Source organism: Hyperoodon ampullatus (genome assembly GCF_949752795.1).
Source record: "Hyperoodon ampullatus genome assembly, chromosome: 10".
NCBI classification, from domain to species: domain Eukaryota; kingdom Metazoa; phylum Chordata; class Mammalia; order Artiodactyla; family Ziphiidae; genus Hyperoodon; species Hyperoodon ampullatus.
In genome coordinates this window covers 70,205,191-70,229,695 of record NC_136923.1, presented here as the reverse complement: position 1 = coordinate 70,229,695, position 24,505 = coordinate 70,205,191, and the positions used below count along the sequence as shown (strand labels likewise).

The 24,505-nt window shown below is 38.8% G+C and overlaps 2 protein-coding genes across 2 annotated transcripts in view; both read left to right on the top strand.

Annotated features, from left to right (window-relative positions):
* Positions 1–24,505, top strand: part of BTBD9 (BTB domain containing 9) — a gene marked incomplete at its 3' end in the record, with an annotated part of 374,760 nt that overhangs the window by 104,602 nt on the left and 245,653 nt on the right. The window lies entirely within an intron of this gene.
* LOC307058533 (signal recognition particle 14 kDa protein-like) lies at positions 5,658–5,990 on the top strand (the record flags this gene model as incomplete). The annotated part of the gene is made up of 1 exon (XM_079712037.1): positions 5,658–5,990. One exon carries the CDS (start codon positions 5,658–5,660, stop codon positions 5,988–5,990), a length of 333 nt encoding a protein of 110 aa, XP_079568163.1.

The following is a 24,505-nucleotide window of genomic DNA, read 5'->3' as shown; positions in this document are numbered from 1 at the left end:
AGAAGCCGCTGCCCCACCCCCTCCCCTGGGGGGCTTCTTCATTTACAGAGTGAAGGTGTTGGCTCCTAGTATCTATAAGGCCCTGTGCAGCTCTGAGATTGGATCATTCTCATTTTTCCCCAAGCTCTTCAGCACTCTCCTTTCCTTCTTAGGCCCCCTTATATCATCTCACTGATCTAGGTTGAGAGGCCAGACCCACTTTATGATCTGACTCTGGGAAGTTTTGTTGTCTTTGGTAAAAGAAATGAACAAACAAACCCTCCAAAGATACTTTCGAAAACCTTCAGGGAGTTGATTTTTCTTAGCAGGTATATTATTCTCTATAACAACTGTTCCATACTTGTGCATACATTTTTAGGCTCTTAAACAAGGGTCAGCAAACATTTTGCTAAAGGACCAAAAAGTAACTATTTTAGGCTTTATGGGCCACACAGTCTCTGTGACATGTTCTCCTCCTTTTTTCCCTTTAAACAACCCATTTAAGATGTGAAATTCATTCTTAGCTCGCAGGCCATAAGCAGGCCATAATCTGCTGACCTCTGTTCATAACTTTAGAGGAACAAGGAATTATTTTGTCATACCCAGTGATACTTGGAAACTTGTTTTTCTTTTCTCATATTTCTAAGACAGTTCTTCAGACTATAAATAAAGTAATCCTTCAAGATGACAAAAGAGAATTTATATAATGGCTAACCAAAAGCACATTATTTTGTCCAGTTCATCAAATGTCTGTGTAACCAAAAGCTCTAAGATGGAATCTGCATTATAGGGCTGTTTTAAGTTGTTCTTTATAGCATGTTCTTTATATTATTCCTGAAAATACCTTAGAATCCTAGATTTGGGTGAAGATTTTAAGAAAACTGATCCTCATGTCTTTAGCAGGACTATATCCAGTGCTTTAAACTCTCCCTTCTAAACATAGTGGTCAAGAGCACAGATTTTATAGTCAAACAGATGTGGGTTTGGTCCCAACTTGGTCATTTATCAACTATGTGGCCTTTTCAAGTTAGTTAGCTCTGCGAAGCCTTGGTCTTCTCGTCTCTAAAAGGAGGACAGTAGTAGCTTGTGTCTCCTCACAGGGCAGCTACAAGTGTCAAAGGAGAGCAGACTTATAACACAGTCTGGGCACTGCTCTTGGCACACAGGAGGCACTCAGTTGATACAGGATTATTATTATCCCTTTTAGTTTTAAAAGACTATTCAGTGTTCTTCTGGAACTAATTATCTTTTTTAAAATATTTTATTTTTATTTATTTGGTTGTGCTGGGTCTTAGTTGCATCAGGCAGGCTCCTTAGTTGCGGCATGCATGTGGGATCTAGTTCCCCGACCAGGGATTGAACCCAGGGAACCCTGCATTGAGAGCATGGAGTCTTAACCACTGCGCCACCAGGGCAGTTCCTATAATCCTAAATAGTAGTCAGTTTCAGGAAGTGTTTCCATAACTAACCCACATCTCATCTACTCTAGAACTTAAACCCAGTCTGCTGAACCTGTAGTCCGTTTCTTTTTATTTAATCTTCATTAGACATTAAAAAATTAGTAATGACCCTCTGAAGAATGAAAGTAGAATATTTTCTCATTAATTCTAGTTCTGTTAACCTTTTGCCATAAGTTTGATTTCCCTGTACACTAGTTATTTTTATGTTTCAACTTTCCCCTTCCTGTGCTTTTCTGTAGTTGAAGAGCAAAGAGCTGGACACAGTATCCTAACCAAGGACTTCATCATCATTTCATTCCTCCATTCAGTAAATATTTACAGAGTACCTACCATGTACTAAACACTGTGCCTGGAGCTAGACATAGAGCTTGAACAAGACCAAGTCCCTGCCCTTGTTGAGCTTAGGCTCTCACAGGAGAGGTAGACAAATGAGATGTGAAAAATAAACATGACACTTTTTAGTGTAGTGTTTGAAGGAATTGGAAAGGGGTGATGAGCTAGCAGGTGACTGAGTTTGGGGAACGGACACTTGGGCAGGAAGATCAAGGAAGTCCTCCGTGAGCAAGTCAGTTGAGCTGAGACTTGACTTATCACAAGTTGGCCATGCAGAGAGCTAAGAGAAGAGTGCTCTAGGTTAATGAACAGCAGTGGTAAAGGCTGTGAAGTGGGAACTATCTTTGGGTGTTTGAGGAATTGAAAAAAGGCAATGTAAGTCTGAAATCTGGTGGTGAATAGTGTGCAGGGTGTTGGGAGAAGGTATGGCTAGCAATGAGGCAGAGAGGTAGGCAGGAGCCAGGAACTACTGGGCCTCGGTGACATGGAATTTATGCTAAGAATGATGGGAAGCCATTGGAGGGTTTAAGTCAGGGAATAAAATAACTTGGTTTATATTTTTGAAAGACCACTCTAGCTACTGTGAGAATGGGCTACGGCGGGGGACAGGAATGAGTCAGGCAAGGAGAAGCAGACAGAGAAAACTGCAAAGGAGCTGCAGTGAGGCAGAAAAAAACAAGGAGAGGGTTTTCATGGAAGCCTAAAGAAGACAGTCTTTCAATATGGGCTGAGGGGAGATGAGAGTGGGCAGTAGATGCTACGCAAGACAGATAAGAACAGAAAAGTGACTAATGGCACGGTGGACCTTATTGGTGACCTTGCTGAGAGTCAATTCGGTGGAGCAGTGGGAGAAGGGAATGGAGGGTGAGGTAATAGGGATGGCAATAAACATAGAAGATGAAAGGAGTGTCACCAGGAAGGGAGGCAGAGAAATGGCAAAGAGGCTAGAGAGCTCAAGGTCAAGGGAGGATGATATTAAGGTATGCTTGTATGCACATTGGAATGACTCCACAGGAAGGGAGGATTTGATAATGCAGGAGAGTGCATCGTGTCCCTGATACGAGAGAGGGGCTTGGCCCTGGGACTCAACTGGAAAGTTGGCTTTAGGTAGGAACGAGGTTACTTCTTCCATTGCAGCAGAGTATCTAGATTGACTGAGATGAAAATGCAAGTATTACCTTCATGTTCACAATCCTTGCATTCCACTGGATCTTTGTGGTATATTATGGCCCTCTAGTTCTTTTTGTGCTGTTGTGCTGATTTATTTGTGCAGTATATTTTTTCTCCCTCTCCAGGCCATGTATCTCACATACAGATCTGTTTACATGTCTGCTCTCCCACTAAACTGGCATCTCTTCAACAAGAGTGGTTATCTTTGTATCTCCAGACACAGTTCAGTGTTTGGCAAGAACTGAGTTGAAGGGATGACAGCTGCATCAGTACAACGGACTCATGTAACAGCTACACAAACATGCGGTTGAAAGGAAAGTAATTTGAGAGCATGTAAAATTAGATGTTTGCATTACTTAGAAGAATTAATATGGTTTCTCTTACCTAAGTTGAGTAGTTACTGATTACCAGAGCTGAGGAGTAGCTAAGGGTGAAAAAAGGACCACCTCACTACCACATAGAGGAAGGTGGGATTTTTTATTGAATATTCTCTTAAGACTGTCTTTTTTTTTAAAATTTATTTTGTTCAAGTATAGTGATTTACAATGTTGTGTTAATTTCTGCTGTACTGCGAAGTGATTCAGTTATATGTATATATATATACACACACACACATATATACATATATATATACATTCTCTTTCATATTCTTTTCCATTATGGTTTATCATAGGATACTGAATATAGTTCCCTGTGCTATACAATAGGACCTTGTTGTTTATCCATCCTATATATAATAGTTTGCATCTGCTAAACCCAAACTCCCACCCTGTTCCTCCCCCATCCTCCTCCCCCTTGGCAATTCACTCTCTATGTCTGTGAGTCTGTTTCATACCTAAGTTCATTTGTGTCATATTTTAGATTCCACATATAAGTGATATCATATGGTATTTGTCTTTCTCTTTCTGACTTACTTCACTCAGTATGATAATCTCTGGGTCCATCCGTGTTGCTGCAAATGGCATTATTTCATTCTTTTTTATGGCTGAATAGTATTCCATTGTGTATATGTAGCACATCAAGAAAGTGGTGTTCTAAAAGCCCCTTTGAGTAGGGATGAGTTAGTGTCTGGCATGCTGTGGTGGAAAACATAGTTCTAGGTTCAGGAGAAAGTGATACCCAAACCTATATGAGATAAAGCAAATCCCAGAATGGTGAGCTTGCTTGTGGGGATCTCAGTAGCAGGGGAAGTCTTGTGTTTAGAACAAGAGTAAACGTGCAAGAGATATGACCTAAGCAGATTTGTGCTGAAATGAGTGAGAACAACTTTATAGAAAATTTCAGTTTAGCATATGTAGCTCTTTCCCAAGTGCTTTTTACTCAGATTGGGGGAAAAGACACAACAAAACAGAGCAGTTAACTTTCCGGTTCAACATTATACAGCACATCCTAAATGAAACATGACTTTCTGAGTTACAAGCTGCTGCCCCTGGCAAAGAGGCTGGTTGTAAGTGCATAATCTCAATGTGCGCCCTGAAATTAATGTTCTGTGGGTGCTCCAGGTTTGTGTGACATACTGTAAGTTATATCCAACCCAACTGTTCTTCTAACTGCCTGCATTAAGTATCATGAAATGAGTTCCCCTGAAAGGAACCATCTGAATAAAGAAGCTTTTATGCCGTTACAACTCCTTACTGCATGACCCCAGGTCACCACTGTAGGTATTAGGAGCTTTCTCTCCCACTTTTCACTCTTCTTGCCTTTAATGGACGGACAGAATCCACATCAGACTCTCTCTCAGCTTCCAGGTGCTGGCAAATGGTACTGCCATTCCTGTTGTGGGGGAAGGAGGCAGGCACTGGCCTTTCCATCATGTCTCTTCTCTTCCCAGGATGTCAGCTGGAGAAAGGTCACAGTCAGAGCTGCCCACCCCACAGAGTTCATTTTCTCCAGATTCATTAAAATGCTGCCTTCATCTTTCCCTTGGATTTTTACTTTTCAAAACACTTTCCATTGTGCGGCCTCATTTTATTTTATATTGAGATGACAACCTAACATCTCACCAAGTATCAACTGGGAATACAGTTCTGCCCTCACTGTGCTGTGCCATCTTGCCAAGTTCTGTTTTTGTTACTCACTTTCATTCAGAAAGGAATTAATTTGAGTTATATGATGCCACAGTTGTCTCCTTAAAGAAGGCGAGATGCTTGCACATCTTGGGAAAGTATCTGTGAATGTACTTGAATCTTCCAGATTAGGTGCCATTCCTCTTCTCTCTCCTTTCCCTTTCACATCATCATAGGGTCCCCTCATGTTAGAATTAAATCTTCCTATTTTGCCTGTCCCTTCTCAGTGGGATTTTACTGAAGGGGCCCTTGCCTTCTGTCTTTATTTCCTTTTACCTGAGAGAAGCTGATGCAAGGGAAAAGGCATTTTTGAGTCTAAACATAAGGCTACTGCCGTAAGAGAAGAGAATTTTTATACTGAGGAAGATGCCCAGGTGTTAGTTTACTTCCCCAGGAGGATTTTGAACAGGCTTGGATTCAGAAATGAAAATTCTTGTTCCAGGGTGTGTTGATCGAGCAGTAATGGCGGCATCAGTGGCCCCATCACACAGATGTGGTTCAGAAAGGGTGTTTCCTTTTACAGCAGTGATTCAACTCTCGACTTGGCTTTTAAAATGGTGGAAAATTTTGAAGAAATGAGATTTTTTTCTCTAAAGTTTTGAAGAAATGAGATTTTTTTTCTCCACAGAGTGGAGCCAGCAGCGCCAGGATGGTGCTGCTGGAGAGTGAGCAGTTCCTGACAGAGCTGACCAGCCTCTTCCAGAAGCGCCAGTTGTCGGGCAGCGTGTTCATCACCCTGAAGAAGTATGATGGTCGAACTAAACCCATTCCAAGGAAGAGTTCTGTGGAGGGCTTTGAGCCCTCAGACAACAAGTGTCTGTTAAGAGCTAACGATGGGAAAAAGAAGATCAGCACTGTGGTGAGCTCCAAAGAAGTGAATAAGTTTCAGATGGCTTATTCAAACCTATTGAGAGTTAACATGGATGGGCTGAAGAAGAGGGACAAAAAGAGCAAGAGTAAGAAGAGCAAAGCAGTGCAGTGAAGGGCACCAGATTTCCCGCTTTCACCAGCTAACCACTGAATTGCTATTTTTTCTTTGGTTTTTACTTTTGGCCACAAAGCTGGGTTTCTGATTCCCCTATAGTAACTGTTTTCATGTGAGATTAGGGTCATTTTTGGATGGAGGAAGGGCTGTAGTGTTTACAGGGTAGTTACAAGAAGCCAGTTTATTTTAGGTCTGGCTAAGTGGTCTGTGTTGTGTGGTTGTATGTTTCTGGATAATAGTTTACAGTCTCTGTAGCCATCTGTGAAGAGCACTTATCATTAAACCTGTATTTGTCAGCATGGACCATCTTTTATTCCTTTTCCCACCCCATAAAAAGTTTCTGGCAATAGCTCCTCATGCTGGAATGATGTGATTATGAATAGGCTTTAGGCCCTGTCTTATGGGTTACTGGAATTGACACCTGACAATTTTATAAAAAGTTGTGTTATTTCATGGGTATTTTTCCCAACTTGCTGTATAATTTTATCATCATAGTTCCTTTAGCAAATTTGAATGAGTTCTCATAGCCAAATGAGAGTTTGCTTAATCAAACTAAGGACAAGCCTATTACAAAATCATCAAGAATAAAGATTCCAAGTTGGAAAACAAAAAAAGATTTTAGTAACTTTGCCATTGGACTGTCAGCGTAATCACTGCCTCACATTTGTCATGTAACCAATTTATGTGTTTACCAACATGAAGGACAATATTCGTTTTATGTTTTCTCCTTTCTGTCTTTCCATTTTTTCCCATTACACTGTGAATTATCAGATAAACTTAAATAGGAAGGTTGATGCTAGGTTAACCAGAGTTTGGGTAACCCTGCTTGTGTGAGAAGCTGGGGGTGGGGTGGGGTGGGGACGGAATGGGTTGTGTGTCTGAACTATGATCATGTTGATGTGTTCCACATTGGGCCCCTGTCGGCTTCTACTTACCTTTCATCGTATATTTGGAAACTATCTTATAGCCAGAACAAAGCCCAGGGAAATCTCTACTATTATAGTTTTGGTCATGTTCTTGTAGTTTCCATCTGAAAACAGCACAGTTTAGAGAGAACTTTTTGAACTTTTTGAGAACTCCTGAGACTCTTACTTTGTCTTTGCCTGCAGCCAAGATAATTGAAGCATTGTTGGTCTATTTCAGGGGCACATCTTCAGGTAGCACGTGATACTATTTGGGATGTTCTGATAGAACAAAGGGAACACAACTTGTAGCGCTTCCTGCAGCGATATTTCTGGTTCTATGTATGATGAAAATGAAATGGAATTTTAGCACACAAGACATACCAAGGCAACTTAGTCATTAACAGTAGCAGCCTCTCTTATAATTTCCAAAGTCTCCTCTGATTTTTAGTGTGCCGATTGTTCATTCCCTTCTTCAAGGAAATCAAGATTCCTCAGCCTTTCCCTACAGTGGCTGAAGCTGAAATAGATTCACACAGAGTTTGAAGGTGAGTGAAATAGGTCAGAGCCCATCCAGAAGCTCAGGGCCCACATTTCTTCTCTCCTTTATTCTTCTGCTTTGTCTGCTTGTACGCATTGCCTCTCAGTGAAGAGACACCAGAGATGGTCCTCTAAGCAGAGAATGGGAATAAACAGAGTCAGATTCAGTCATGCAGAAAGGCTTGTAAATGAATGATGAGATTCGGCACCATCCTCACTGCCAGCTGTGTAATTCTGTTAAAAAAATGGGAGACAGGATAGAGATAGTCAAATCATGCTAATAAGTCTATTTATCAAGCATCCACATGCCCAGAGATGCCTAAAAGACCAGAAAATGGAGGTGTCAGATGAAATATGTGGGTAAATTAATATGATATTCAAATCAATAAAGTAAACACAAAATATTTTAAAGATGGTCAGGCTCATGAAAGCACAGTACTCACAAATCTATAACCTTCCTCTGCACACGGCCCCTCCCCTTTCTCACACATATACACACACACACAAGCAGAGACTGGTAGTAAACTTTTTGAACTTCTGACCCCTACCTAGTAGAAGGCATTTGCGGGAACAGAGAGGAAACAACATATTGACCACATGGTACTTCCTCTTAAGCACTTGCACATACTTCCCTCTCATTTAATCCCACACAGCATTCCTGTGCAGCAGGGATATTCTCATTTTTACAGATGAAGAAATTGAAACTCAGAGAGGTCACACTGTTAAAAAAAAAAAAAAATATATGGGACTAGATTTCAAAACCGTGTCTGTTTGACTCCAAAGACCTTGAGTGGATTCTCTTTCCCCTAAACCATGCTTCCTTGCCAGAAAATTACTGACATCTTTACTCCATGTATTTTGTAGCATTTTTGCTGGGTTTGAGTCAAGTTGATGATTTTTTTTAAAAATAAATTTATTTATTTATTTTTGGCTGCATTGGGTCTTCGTTGCTGCACACGGGCTTTCTCCAGTTACGGTGAGCGGGATCTACTCTTCGTTGCGGTGTGTGGGCTTCTCATTGTGGTGGCTTCTCTTGTTGCAGAGCACAGGCTCTAGGCGCACGGGCTTCAGTAGTTGTGGCTCGCGGGCTCTAGAGCGCAGGCTCAGTAGTTGTGGCTCATGGGCTTAGTCGCTCAGTGGCATGTGGGATCTTCCCGGACCAGGGCTCGAACCCGTGTCCCCTGCATTGGCAGGCAGATTCTTTGTGTGTGTGTGTGTGTGTGTGTGTGTGTGAGATACGCGGGCCTCTCACTGTTGTGGCCTCTCCCGTTGCGGAGCACAGGCTCCGACGCGCAGGCTCAGGGGCCATGGCTCACGGGCCTAGCCGCTCCGCGGCATGTGGGATCTTCCTGGACCGGGGCACGAACCCGTGTCCCCTGCATCGGCAGGCGGACTCTCAACCACTGCGCCACCAGGGAAGCCTGGCAGGCAGATTCTTAACCACCGCGCCACCAGGGAAGGCCCAAGTTAATGATTCTTAAATGACTCCAGGATAAGAGAACCTCCTGTGAAGGCTTTACAAAAAACCAAATATCCCCAGTTAATATTGCTTTCGTCCTCACTTTCTTAACTATAATCAGCATTGATTCTTTCGTGTTCCCTGATAGCATTAAGATATGAAAACATTAGGGTGACAGAAAATAAAATTGGCAAATCTGGATGCTGCTTAGTAGATCAGTAAAATGTGAGAATTGGCAACAGTTAAAGTAGGTCTTATCTAAAAAGTATGGACATAAATACAAAGCACAGGATTTAAAGCCATTTCAGGTAAAAATAACTTTGTTTGCTAAACAAGCTTTTTTAGGTGTAAAGGAAAATACAGTCTTGCTTCTGAGCATCTTATTATAAACATGATTCTGCCCCTGGCATGACTATTCAATTTTATTCAGAACTTACATCTAGCACATAGTAGGTAGTAGGTAAAGGTTATGTTATGGACTGAATGTTTGTGTCTTCCTAAAATTCGTATGTTGAAGCCATACCCCCCAATGTGATGGTATTTGGAAGTGGGACTGTTGGAGGTAATTATGTTTAGATGAGGTCATGAGGGTGGAATTAGTGTCCTTATAAGAAAAAGAAGAGAGATGAGCACCCTCCACTCCTCACCCTGAAACTTGAGGACACAGTGAGAAGGCTGCCCTCTGCAAGGCAGGAAGAGGGCTCTCACCAGGAACCAAATTGGTTAGCACTTTGATCTTGGACTTCCCAGCCCCCAGAACTGTGAGAAGTAAATATTTTGTTTAAGCCACCCACTCTGTGGTATTTTGTTATGGCAGCTGAGCTAAGATAGCCTAGTTGAAATGAATCTCAGTCTCTAATGAAGAGACCTTGCAGTGACTTTATTTCGCTTCTGTTCCTTTTACTTCTTTTTTTTTTTTTTTTTTTTTTTTTGCAGTACGCGGGCCTCTCACTGTTGTGGCCACTCCCGCTGCAGAGCACAGGCTCCGGACGCGCAGGCCCAGCGGCCATGGCTCACGGGCCCAGCCGCTCCGCGGCATGTGGGATCTTCCCAGACCGGGGCACGAACCCGTATCCCCTGCATCGGCAGGCGGACTCTCAACCACTGCGCCACCAGGGAAGCCCATGTTCCTTTTACTTCTGAATTGCTGTACTCTCCTCTGATTTTGACTGTCATCCCCAGTGATGAGAGAAAGAAAGCACACATTAATATTTCTCTTTTCCTTCCTCCAACTTCTGCCTCAGTGCAGTTCATGCTGTCTCAGGAGCTCTTGCATTTTAGGAAAGACATCTGTCTTTGCCATGTATCCCCAGTCCTCAGCCCTTATTACTCGTCTTCAGAACCCTCCCATCCCAGGGGTCATTTCATCTAAGCCTGGATGTCGTTAGCAGGACCCTTCATCGCGGTGTTGCTGCCCACCCCTCCCTGTGCATATTTAAAAAATCAGTTAACAAAAGTTTCCATTTAAAAGCTCCAAGGGAAAATTAGGTAGAGTAATAACATTTTCTTATGATTATTTGCCATATTGGCATTGAGGCAGAGAAATCTGTTAGAAAAACTGTTTGCTCTTTTCCCATGTGTCCATATTGAATAATGTAGAGCTGGATATGCTGTCTCTATTCTGAAGCTGTCATGTGCTGTAATAACTGGTTTGACACTTATTATCTTTTTTAATGCAAAGAGGAAATTGTCAGAGTTTGCAACAGTAAAGTAGATCCTTTTTTATTATTTTCACTTGAAAGTATTTTTTACTCTCTTTGTCTTGATAAAACAAGTTTATGTGGTAAAAGACAATGGCATGACATGAAATGCCAGAATTTGGACAGTATCAGAGCAGAGCAGGAGTCAAATGAATCATTAATTGGTATTTTTTAGAACCAGTGTTTATAACCAAAGCTGTCAGCTGAAATCACAGCCTAACCTTACAGGATCTTAGTGCTTTATCAGAATAATTATTCATCAGTGACTTTCATATTTCTTCCTGGAGTGGTGAAAAGCATCCTTTCCATGCTGGTTCATAAGCACATATCACACACCCTGGCTTCATTCAGGTCTGCATTCGTTCATCGTAGGAGGAAAGATGTACACTGAATTATGCTTTTAATTTTATATCCCTGGGAAGAATTCATGATCAGATTATTCTGGCCTTTATGCTGTGCTGCCTTGAAAACAATTCTAAAGTGCCTAATGGTTAAGCTTAAAAGCTACTTTCATTTACTTTCAGTGAACCTTTGATATAAAACAGTTATATTAAACAGAGTGAAAAACACAATGGCAATCCCAAATGCATTTTCTCCAGCCTGTCAAATGAACATTCAGGAAATCAAATGGACATTTCCAAACTTGTTTGCCAGTTGACAGTCTTTGAAGAGTTAGAGAGAAGGGCTCTTGGAGGTCACTGCCATAGGATGGTCTGGGGAAATGACCACTGAATGTGAGCAATTGCATTTCCAGGCCTGGCTCTGCCACTACCACTGCCACTGCCTCTCCCAGGGACCTGCAGAGAGTCTCTCTGTACTTTTAGAACTCAATTTTCTCTTTTATTAATTTCAGTGTGATTGAGCTAGACCCTATCTCAGGTCTCTTCCCTGCCCTAACCATCTGTGATTCAAAGGGGGAAGTAATGGCAGCAGCTTTTGGCCAAGATGCAGCAGGGACCCAGGAGATCATGGCCATGCTAGTCTTTTGAGAGCCAAATAATGGCCCCTATATAGAATAACTTCATTCTGAGCAATCAGCAAATATTAAATGCCTCCTTAGAAGATGCTGCACTTGGTGCTGGGGGCAGGACAAAGAAGTGAAATCATAGTCAATTTGACAGATAAGTGAGAGCTAAGGGCACAGAAAAGAAATTGATGAGTCAAGGCAGCAAATGTTATGTCAGATGAGTGCTTTGTGTAGTAAATGTTGAGAGCAGGAATGGAGGTACTAAGGGAGGCCCTCACAGACTCAGCTGCAGAGCAGAAGTGTGCCATGTGCAGGCAGTGGTAGAGGCAGGTCTGTGGGAAACAGAATCACAGACTTGTGCGCAAGGATTGGGAGGGCAATAGGGAGCTAGGCTGAAGTTTCTTTCTTTTAGGTGTAGCCATTACTAGGAGATTTTTCTGAGAATAAAAGTATTATTATTGTAGAAAGTTTGGAAACCAGAAAAACATATTAAGAAAGTAAAAATCACCTATAACCTCCCAATCCATAGACACTACTTTGATCTTTGATCAGTTTCTTTTTAGTCATGTGTATTCTTTTTAAAAATAAACTTCAAGTCAAATTATATATGTTTTACATCCTGTTTTCATCTAGTGTTGTATTGTGTTTCCCCACGTTATTAAATATTCCTTGAAAACATTTTTCAGGGCTGTATGTTATTTCAATACACAGATGTTCCATAATTTGAAGCACATGTAGATTGTTCTTACTCTGATATTGTGAATACTACTATGATGAACACTCATATAAATTTTTGCTTAATCTTATATATAAATTTTCTGATTATTTGAGATTTCAAAGAATTATATTTCAACTTTCATAGAATTTTATGTGGCAGTTGAGGAGTTTGAACTTTAAATTATAGACATTAGATACCACCTAAATTTTTTTTTTATCATGATGTTGACTAAAAATTTTACTCTAGAAAAATGTAATTGTATCTTAGAAAAAGACTGGAGGATGCTTCTACCCTGGGACAGGTAGGAGTATCATGAAAGAAGACTGTAAGAACCAATGCTGATATCTATTGATTCATTCATTCATTTATATGAACCGAGAGCTTTGCCAGGCCCTCGGAACGAGGATGGCTTGGATTAGTTTAAGTCACTGTCAGCTCTCTCTGGTACTATACTGCAGTGGTCTCCTAACTAGTTTCCCCATTTACACTCTTTTTCCACTTTATTTTCCCACCCAGAAGCTACAGGGTTCTTTGCAAAACCATAAATCAGACCATGTGCATAACCCTGTAGGGTTCCCATTATACACAGGATAAAATCCAGCGTCTTAATATGGCAACTGCACTGCCCATTTATTCTCTCCAGCCTTACTGGCGTTTTTTGCATTTTCTAAAATGTGCTGAGCTCTTTCCTACCCGACGGTTTTCCCACATGTTGCCTCTCTTCCCAGTGTGCTCTTCCCCCCAGTCTTCCCTTGGCTACCTTAGACTTACCCTTTAGTTTCAGCTCACTTTTCACTGACTGAGAGAATCCTTTCTGACAACCACTACCCCTTATCTTAACTAAGTCATCCATAGAACCCAGGTCTTTCTTTTTAAAGCACTTGTCACAATTTGTAATGAGACCTTTATTTGTGTATTTATTTAATGTATGACTTCTTCACAGGACTGTAAGCTCCATAAGGGCTAGAGGCCATGACTGTCTTGCTCACTTTCCCCCAGTACCTGTCACTGTCCTTGTCATGTAGTAGAGGTGAAAGAATAAATGAAAAGTGAGTAAGACAGACATAGCCCCAGGCTTCTTAGAGATTATAATCTTACTAAGCTTCCATATTAGCTCTGAAGGTAGAGAAGAGGAAGAATCAGAAGTAATGAATGAAAACTTTAATTTATATAGTAGGTAGGATAAAGATGTCATTGACAGAAATGGTTAGGCTAAGTCAAATTTGGAGAGAAATGATGAATCCAATTTTAGGCATGTGGAATTTAAGGATGAAAGTGGGATAAGTGAGGTAATCCATTGGAAAAATCCAGCATGCCAACACCAGTCTCTTGTCTTAATAAAGCCTTGCTCCAAACTTATTATTTTTTATTTTGAGATATTATTCATGAATCAGATAACTTTTTTTTTAATTGAGGCCTTTCTTTTTTTTTAGAATATTGCCTTTATCCTTCTGAATTGCAGATGAAAAAACAAAAAGTGTAAAGCTATCGTTTTAGTCTTACTTGAAGACATGACATTCTGCCATCCCCATTACTGAAGCCCTGACACTTACCTGTTCTTTTTGGAGAAGAAAAAAAGTTGGAACTTTATTCCTTGTTCCCTACCCCAGCCACTACCATCAACTCCCACTTCAGTTATTTTGGAAAAAAATCTAAATTACAAATTTGGGGAGCTTCTATAGTGTTTTCACAAGCTCACTGAGATCCAACCATAGTATCAGGCTTGTAATGTTAGATTTTGAATATAGTGTTTAAAGGCTCGGTATTTTGCAGAATTGCAAGATAAATTTAAGCTGGAAGCTGCTTTTTCTCAAGGAATAATAGAAATATTCTTTGCCCTGTGAAATGTGAGTAATGCAAGAATGGGCTTGATTATGACTTGAGCAGGATTATAGGTCTTAGAAATCCAAACCTAGATATAATCTCATTTGTTCACATTATAAATCTAGTATATTTTTAGAAAATGAATGAAAATATGAACCAAACCCCATCTCATTTTGGTGCCTTTTGACCTTGTGTCTATAGAAGTTGTAAAATTTATCTCTGGGCTGGATTGTTATTTTTTTGTTCTCAAGATTGAGACTACCCTTGAGATATTAGGTACAATCTTGAGGTCATACATAGTTTTTTAAAAATTTATTTAAAAGGCCAAGGTGCTGTCTTGCTTGTTGGGCACTTTTCTATGACGGTGCCCAGCTCTCCTTTTCAGTAACTGACTCAGCCTGACACAGTTGTACTTGCTGCTAACGCTTTGTAAAATGTTATTTAAATATTTCTAACTTATCATTTCATGCTGGGTTTTATGGAACATAAATTTCTATTTAGGCCACTAATTTACAGTAGAAGTGTGTTACTAATATCACTGCAGGCTCCATCCATCTAAAAATGTTGCTCATAACCTATGCTAAAAATATGTTATGTATTTGCACTGTATGTAAACAGTGTGGTGTTTTATTAGTGTGCAGTGCTTTGTCTATGGAAATGCTGGTATTGCAGCATATGTTTAGAGCGGATAGGCACTGAAGTATGGTGGAAAGACTACAGAAAAGTGAAATCCCTGAAGGATGGGATTTATGGAATTTTCAGAGCACTTTGCAGAAAATCTACATACATTTTGTTTTGTTTTGTTTTTTACAAGGCACCACCATGCTATATAATCAACTTTTTATTAAGATTATAAATTTAAATAATCTGAACAGTTTTACCTGGTGATATACAGTTGAGTATGCACAAAAATACAGGGGAATGGGGGAGAAGGGCCAAGAAAGGAAGGGTTGGCAACTTGTTTTGGAGTCCACATGGTGCTCATGGCTGCAGATGAACCCCACCTTTTTACAACAAAAGGCTTTAAATTAAACAAAATCTATCAAACTGAAGACACAGGACAGGGTTCTCACAGGATCGAACAATGCTGGTTTCATGAAATGTAACCGAAGGCTGAACAAGGACAGTGCAACTTAGAAGCACACACATGAAAACCACACCTGACCAGGAACTTAGTGAAAAGTCTCCAACCATTGCTTATGTTTTCTACAAAGATAAAGTGGAATCTTGCAGAATGCTTTGGGAAGCTCTATTATTTCATGTATGCTCCATATTTCTAAGTGGTTTATAGAGGGTTGAAACTGCAAATATATTCAGCTCAAGAGAGGCAGTCATTATTGCTTTAATGACCATGTTTTTACCTTCAAAAAAACTTTATTAAATGGACCAGAAATAATGTAAGTTAGATCTTCCTTCTGGTAGTGGAGAAACGTAATTCCAAGGAATGACATTTTTGTTTTCTTTCGCTAAGTGTCCTTGAGCTGGAGGAGATGATTTGGGGAATAAGAGGTTTCAGACTTCGGAAGAGTTTCTTTGGATCATTTTGAGGAACTTTTAGTTACTACAAGTCACGTAGAGTGTTTACCTGAAAGCATTCAATCTGAGCTCTGAGCCAGTCCTTCACTAGTAAAATTGAGGGAGAGGAAGTAGGTTCATTATGACTAAATCCTAGTTAAATGAGTTAGTTTTGTTCTGGACATTCTGATGGGTCTGATTCTCTGGGTGAGGCAGCCTGTGCACTGACTTCATTCATCCTCCTCCCTTTGATAGCAGCATAGCCACTGGGCATCATCTGCTGAGCCCAAAGTTGGTACTTGTTGACCAGTTGAAAAGATGATCGTGTCTCAAAACCAGACTGATGTAAGTGCCATTTAAGCCACCAGAGCTGAGTTTTTATCATCTTTCAAGGGTATGTTGAGATTTGATAGCCAGGTTTATAAATGGAAAATTCTTACAACTTGTTTAAAATACATTTGCAGAAAACTAAGGCCATTGGTTTTGCTTCTAAAATAGCGATGTTGTGGTAGGAAATTTAGCATCCTGTACTTACATGGCTCCCCAGAGTGCCAAAAGCCATCATCTGTGATGAAGAGTTTTTACAAACAACTTCCAAAGAGTTCTAATGTAGCAAATGAATCTTGGAAAACTGCTCTTTCTAATTTACTACTTTGTTCAGTGCATGTTAAAGAAGAAGCAGTGGATCATATAATTAAATGGGATTTTTAAGGCCTCTGAGGTGGCACGTTGTAATCGATACTCACTGGCATTTTGCTTGGCCTGTTGGACTGAGGCAGGAGGTCTTCCAAAGCTCATCTCTTCTGAAGGCAGACTGAGTGTGAAGGATGCTTTATTAGCAGCAGGCTGCTCATCATGCTTTTAAATGGCTAATGCTATCATGACTTGGCTCTCCATGGACACAAATTCCACCAACTCTTCTCTTGTTGGTTGTGTTTTGTTTTGAAACTTCAAAAATGTTCACATTAAAATGGTAAAGCATTTTTCAAAAGCTGACCACTAGGTTATTAAGAAAAAGTGGGATAGAATCTGAGTAATAAATGTTTTTCAAAAAAAGCCTTTTTCCTGAGTTCACAATAAAATGAGCACTCCCTAGCCAACATTTATATCCACAGACAAGGCATTGCCTGCCTGAACTCCCTGAACTATAATCCACCCTGTCTTCAACCTATGCTTTCATTTTCAAGACCAAGACATCCTTTAGCTACATGAAGATTCTGTGGCCAGGACCATGGCTGCCCTCCCATCAAAGCTTGGCCTTGCCTCTCAGCTTAGGCCTGTGCTCGGCAAGATGATAAATGTGAAAACTGGACTGCATTTCATGGTCAGGTTCTTCACTTTGTCATTTTCTTTCCTCCCCTGGTTATTTCTTCTGTTCTTATAGAAAGGAAAACAAAGCCCATTTAACAACTGCAAAGTACACAGTCCACAGAGGCCTTAAAGATTACTGGCAACAAAACATATTTATGTCTTTAATAAGGAATTGAAATTTACAACTCAGTAGATAAATTTTCCCTCTCTATTCTTTCTCTCTGAAAATCACTGGTATTGGGTGAAACAATTTGGCTTACAAGATATTACATTAATGTCTTTTGATTTCTGAGGTAATATTTTGCAGTGTTTCCTTCCAATAATAAAATTTTGAAGTAATTCTAAAATTTGGTGTACACGGACAGTTTTGAGTTAAATATTAAATTATTTTGTATGACTTCCAAGTGTCTGAAGACTGAAAGAGTATGTCACATGTAATGAATGTAGGTGGGTGTGAGAGGTTATTGAAAGGGCAAAGATGTGGCTATGGGGTACAGGTGATGGAGTTGAAGGTGAAAATTGAGTGATCATTTGTAAGCTCTGAATTAAAATCACTCAGATGAAATGATCATGTTGCCTGGGTGATGGTCTTCTAACGAAGTCTTTCTTAAGAGATGAGGAGGTTGTGATGCCACAAGTCAGACAGGATATTTAAAGAGTGGGCTTTTTGATACCTCCTAATGCCCCTTTTCCATATTCCTTAGGATACATGATCAAGCAGGTCTCAGAGACTTTATTTGGAGTTGAGAGATCAAGAAGCACTGCTGAAAGTCAGTGGAATGTGATGAGCTGGGCCATCCATTGCTTTGCCTCATATTTCCTGGCCACTAATCCAGCATTTTTGAATAAGCTTTTTTTTTTTTTTTTGGATGCAGCTTTGAATTTCCAAAAACATACAAACAAGACTAGTAGGCCTGAAAAGATTGACATTTTATTTCCTTATTAAGGGATGAGTTGATTTTTTTTTTCACTTTGATAATCTTCTGAGTCCCAAATTCATCCTTGGGATTTATCCTGCATAGTAAGACATAGTTAAGTATTTTGGATGGCTATTAGGGAAGTAAAGCTAGGAGAAGTTTTGCTTACTGAGAGATAGTTAAATAACCTTTGAAGAGGAATACAGAAACTACCTATAAGTTTTCCCTATAAATGTTCTTTTATTAAAGTTTTACATACAAAGTTTGTGCTATTCATTCACTGGCTATTCTCCAAATGTTTGGGTATCTTCTCTGGGCCTAAAATGATATACTGTGTATAGTACAGGATTCAATCTCTTTAAGTCGAATTTTAAAATACTATCCTAGGGAACCTGAGAGTTACAGAGAAGAATAAAACATGATTCTGGCCTTGAAGGGGCTTACAATTTGGTAGGTACAAAATAACTCTAATAAAAGCAGTATGTGTTAAGTGAGATAACAGAAGTACAGAATGCTGTAGGAACCCAATATATGTAGGGATAATCAGAGAAGCCCTCCTAAAAAAATATTTGTACTAGGTCTTTCTGTCTGAAAAGTCCTGGGCATCTTTCAAGGCCTAATATAAATATTTTTTAGGAAGCCTTCCCTGATTATCCCTGCAATGCACTTGTCCTTTCCCACCCCTGTGAAACTCTCTAAATGGAAGAGCATGGAGAGTGAATATATAGGAGTCAAAGATGATCAAGTTGTTAAGCTTGGGAAATTTAGGAAAATTGTGGAGCCAGAACAGAGAAGTCAAGAGGAGGGAGAAGAATGCTTTTTTGACGAGTTGATGAATCTCTTGGACATGCTGAAGCTGAAGTACAAGCTATGAAAGTGGCTTTGTGCAACAGGCAGTTGAGAACGTGCAGTGGTATTTCATAGGGTAGATTAGGTTTTCAGTTGACCCTGCACAAGCTAAGGCTGTGGGTGTGGATGGAAGAGATTGCCTGTCAAATTCTTGTAACTCTAACTTTCTGTTACATAAATTAAACTGTCCCTAACATTCTTGATTAATATGTAAGTTGGTGTTATGGCCTGATATTCTGTTGATAGGGTGGAGATAATTTCTGTGATTTCTACCTTGGGTTTATAACTGGGGAATTTGTATACAGAGATGCTAGTAGTTGGAGCTACATAAATTCAAAAACAGATAAATAGTTTTATGCTTGTTCTTGTGAAAGCGACAAGCATTTTCTTCACTAGGTCTAGGGGGAGAAACTTTGAAGTGTAAGAAGGGCCTGACGATTTCTGGAAACCAAAGCTAAAAGGGACAAAAATAAAATGAGACCCTTGTTTTCCATAGCTTTCTCTCTATGTGTGGTTTTGGGACTGTCTTCATAACTTTTTCTGATTCTGTAATCTTTTTTTTCTTAATTCAAGACCACAAATAGGAAAAGCTTTTATTTGCATTTAGGTTTAATCAACTCTCTCATTAGCACATCCTAATGTAAGTGTTCCCTGATTTATTGACTGAAATGTACTGGATTCTGTAAGTATGTTTGGTTATGCATCGATTTGTTACTGTTGTTCTTGAATTTTGGTGTTTTTATTTATCAATAATACAGCTCATCAAGGGTGTTAGGAGTATTCCGGATTTCAGGGATTTTCTTCTTTCTTTAAAATATGACTGGAAAATGCCAGATATTTAAATGAATGACAGGAATTTCTTCCTAACTCTGTTCATTCAGTGTGACCTTTCTTTTGGGTCTTAGTACTACCCTACCACACACCTTTGCCTTTGGCTCTTTGGCTGTGATTTTTGTGGTTTTAAAAAATATTGAACCATTTATGAAGGAAGTATATACCCCAATTAAAATACTTTATCCACTTCCATAACTGAATTATACCCATAGAAAAATATTTTGAAGTTATAGTTCAGGACCACAAAACAACCAACAAAAGCAAACCAAAAAACAACTTTGCCTTATTCAAGAAGGAAAAGGAAGTGTGGAGCTCAGAGTTATAATCAACTTGGAAGAGGTTGACATTACCATAGATTCTACAGATGTTAAAAGAATAATAAGAGAATGTTATTAAAAGTTTTGTGCTAATAAATCAGACAATTTAGTTGAAATGGACAAATTTGTTGAAAGACAAAAACTGCCTAGGTCTCTCAGGATGAAATAAATAAACAGAATAGCCATATATCTATTAAAAAAACTAAAATTTGCCACTAAAAACCTTCTCACAAAGAAACTCCAGGCCTAAATAGCTTTACTGGTGAATTCTAATGCACATTTAAGGAGGAAATGATACAGATTCTACATAAAGTTTTCTAGAAAAATTGGAACAAAAAGGAATATTTCCCAATTCATCTGTGAGGCCTAATACCAAAATGGACAAAGATACTGCATAAACATAAAAAGAAAACTACAAACCAATATCTAGTTTTCCCTCATGGAACACAGATAAAAAGTTCTTAAGAGTTTAGCAAATTGAATCCAACAATGCGTTAAAAGAGCAATACATCATAATCAGGTAAGGTTCGTCACAGGAATGCAAGCCTAGTGTAACATTCAAAAATCAATTAAATATAATTCACCATATTAACAAACTAAAATTGAAAAATCATCTGATCATTTCAATAGAGGCAGAAAAAGTTTTACAAAGTCCAACATCCATTCCTAATACTCCTAGCAAACTAGGAATAGAAGAGAACTTTCTCAAACTGATAAAGGGCTTCTATGGAAAGTATACAGCTCACATAATACTTACTGGTGAAAGACTGAATGCTTTCTCCCAACATCAGAAATAAGTCAGCAATGTCTATTCTTATGACTCCCATTTAGCATTGTACTGGAAGTTCTACCTAGTGCAGTAAGGCAAGAAGAGAAACAAAAGTCATTCAGGGACTTCCCTAGTAGCACAGTGGTTAAGAATCCACCTGCCAATGCCAGGGACACGGGTTCGAGCCCTGGTCCGGGGAGATACCACTAAGCCCGTGTGCTTCAACTACTAAGCCTGTGCTCTAGAGCCCGTGAGCCACAACTACTTAAGCCCACGTGTCTAGAGCCCATGCTCCGCAACAAGATAAGCCACCATAATGAGAAGCCCACGCACCACAATGAAGAATAGCCCCCGCTTGCTGCAACTAGAGAAAGACCTTGCGCAGCAACGAAGACCCAACACAGCCAAAAATAATAAATAAATAAATAAATTTATTTTAAAAAAAAAAGACATTCAGATTGGAAAGGAAGAAGTAAAACTGTTTTTATTCTCAGACAACATCATCATCTATGTAGTAAATCCAATGAAATCTACAAAAAAAGTCAGTAAAACTAATAAATGAGTTTAGGAAGAGTGCATGATACAAGATCATTGTACGAAAATCAATTGTATTTCTGTATAATACCTACAAACAATTGGCAATAACAAATTTAAAACAATACCATTTACAATAGCGTCAAAAATTTGAAATACTTAGGGGAAAAATGACAAAAGATGTATGAGACACTGAAAACTACAAAACAATGCTGAGAGAAATTAAAGACCTAAATAAATGGAGAGATATACAGGTCAGAAGATTCAGTATTGTTAGGATGTCAGTTTTCATATTGACCAGTAGATTCAACAAAATCCCAATAAAAATCCCAGCAGGACTTTTGAAGAAATTCTAAAATTCATATGGAAATGTAAAGAAGCTAGACTAATCAGAACAGCTTTGAAAAAGAACAAAATTAGAGACCTAACACTACCCGATTTTAAGACTTATTGTAGGGACTTCTCTGGTGGTCCAGTGGTTAAGATTCCACACTCCTGATGCAGGGGGCCTGGGTTCAATCCCTGGTCAGGGAACCAGATCCCACGTGCTGCAACTTAGACTTGGCGCAGCCAAATAAATAAATAAATACTAAGAAAAAAAGACTTATTGTAAATCAAGAGAGTATGATATTGGTGTAAAAATTGACAGATTAAATCTGTTAGAAGAGAAAGTCTGTAAGTAGACCCACGTAATTATGGACAACTTAATTTTCAACAGGGGTGCAAGGCAATTCAGTGGAGAAGGGAAAGTTTTCAACAAATGACGTTGGAACAAATAGATATCCATATGCCCCCCAAAAAAAATAAACAAAGACTTCAGCTCATACCTTGTATGATAGATAAAAATTAATTCAAAGTATCATTGATCTAAATGTAAAAACTAAAATTAGAAAACTTCTAGAACAAATCATAACCTTTGTGATCTTGGCTCAGGCAAAGGTTTTTTAGATACAGCACCAAAAGCATGATTCATTAACAAAAATTTTTTTGATGAACTAGACTTTATCAAATGTAAAAACTTTGGCTCCTCTAAAGCCACTATTAAGACAATGAAAAGATGAGCCACAAACTGGGGGAAAATATTTGCAAATCATATCTCTGATAAAGAATTTGCATTCAGAGTATGTAAAGAATACTTGTAACTCAACAACTGAAACAAGCAAAAAAACCCAAGAGTAAAAGGGCAAAAGATTTCAATAGATAGTTCACCAAACAGGATATATGAATGGCAAATAAGCCCATGAAAAAATGCTCACTATCATTTGTCATTAGGGAAGTGCAAATTAAAACCAAAATGAGATTTAAAAGACTGATCATATGAAGTGCTGGTGAAGATGTGAAAGAACTGTAACTCTCATACTCTCCTACCCTGCTGGTGAGACTGTAAGTTGGTATAACCATAATGGAAAACAGTTTGTCAATTCCTAAATTGGCAACTTTTAAAAATGTTAAACACACACCAACCATATGATTCAGACATTCCACAAATAGGTATTTACCCAAGAAAAATGAAAGCATATATCCATACAAAGACCTCATAGCAGCTTCATTTGTAATATCAAAAACTGCAAACTACCCTAATGTTCATCAACAGATAAATGGAGAAATAAATTGTGATGCATCCATGCAATAGAGTACTACTCAGTGATAAAAAAGAATGAACTATTGGTACATGCAACAACATGGATGGACCTAAAAATAATTATGTTGAGCGTGTTAAAAGATAGACTGAGGAACGTTAAATTTTTTGAGTTATTTGAGCAAACATAGGTTCCAGTTGAGTAGTGCCAAACCAGAAGTGGTTAGGAGTGCTCCACCAACAGGAGCTAGGGACAGGGTTTTTCTAGAGGATACATGGAAGCAAGGCATGGAAATTATTTGATTGGCTATAGCTTAAGTGGCTGTATTATTTAGGAAAGCATAGTTGGCTCTTTGTGGTCGTTCTTTTTAACTGTGGGGCATTAACAAGTGAAATAAGCCAAATAAAAGAGTACGTACTGTATAATTCCATTTATATAAAATTTTAGAAAATTCAAGATAATCTATAGTGTCAGAAAGTACTACAGTTTGGGAACAGAGGTGTGGGGGGAGAAATGGAAGGGAACAGTTACAAAGGGACCCAAGGAAACTTTGGGGGACAGTGAGTATGTTCATTATCTTGATTATAGTGATGGTTTCATATATCAAATTATCAAATTTTACACTGCGAAAATATGCAGTTTGTTTCCATAAAACCTCAGTAAAGTGGTCAAAAGCAAACAAAACCACTTTCCTTTAAAAGGGGAATGGAATTATGAAGCTCAGAGTTTTTGCCAACCTGGAAGAGATTTTTAGGACTTGAGCGTGATTTCAGCTTGCTTGAAGTATTCCTAATGGAAACAATGAGGTATGTGGCTATAAAACTTACTGTGTTATTTCCTTCACTCCAGAAGGTGAACAGAGTGAGGGTGAAAGACCTAGTCCGGGTTAGGGAAGTGATTTCCTAAAGCACAACATTTAATTACCTTTATAGGTAGGTGACAAAAATGAAAGTTTTCATTAATTATTAAGTTATCCAGCTTTAAACAAAATAGCCTCGACTATGAAATAATTAGTAACAAATTCCAAGGATTGGCTGAGTCTCTATATGGTATATGAAGAAACAGTTCTTCTTGTTTATTATAAATTCACTAGCTATTAGTTTAAAGTGCCCCATTGTTTTTATATTACAGTAGTAAATTCCTTTTTCTTTTCTCTTGGAAGGAGAAATAAATATGCAACTGCGGTGTGCATAATGATGTTCAGACTAATGTTGTTACCAACCAAAAAACAAATAGCAATGTATTGTCAGCTTCCTGGGTAGAAATGACATAAGGGGCGACTGGTTTTATCATTTCTTGGATCCAGCTATTTGATGATTGCTGTGATATTACTAAGTTGGAAAGGAAGAAAACACAAAACTTAAATACGTGGGGAAACTCATGTAGAAATAAGATCATTTCCATTTTCTTACTGTATAAAATTTAGATATAGACCCTTGGAAGTTGAGGGTTTTAATGAGAAGTCTCTTAACTATGTGTTAAAGTGTAAGCAAACAGATTATCTCTCTGAAGTAATTATGTTAGCATTGACTCTATGAAATAGGCTGTTTCAGTTGGACTTTTAGTTGATACCTATATCATAAGCTAGCTTGAAATGATCCCCTAAAAATGATGAAACAAATGAGACCGCACAAAGGTATAACTTTGTCCATGGAATGTTGCAAACCACAATATGCAAACCAACTCAGGAGGAAACAATAGGAAATAAAATGGCTCGTTTAAAATCAAAGACTACATGCTAACCTCTACTTTTAAAGAATTAGTCTTTGCAAATAA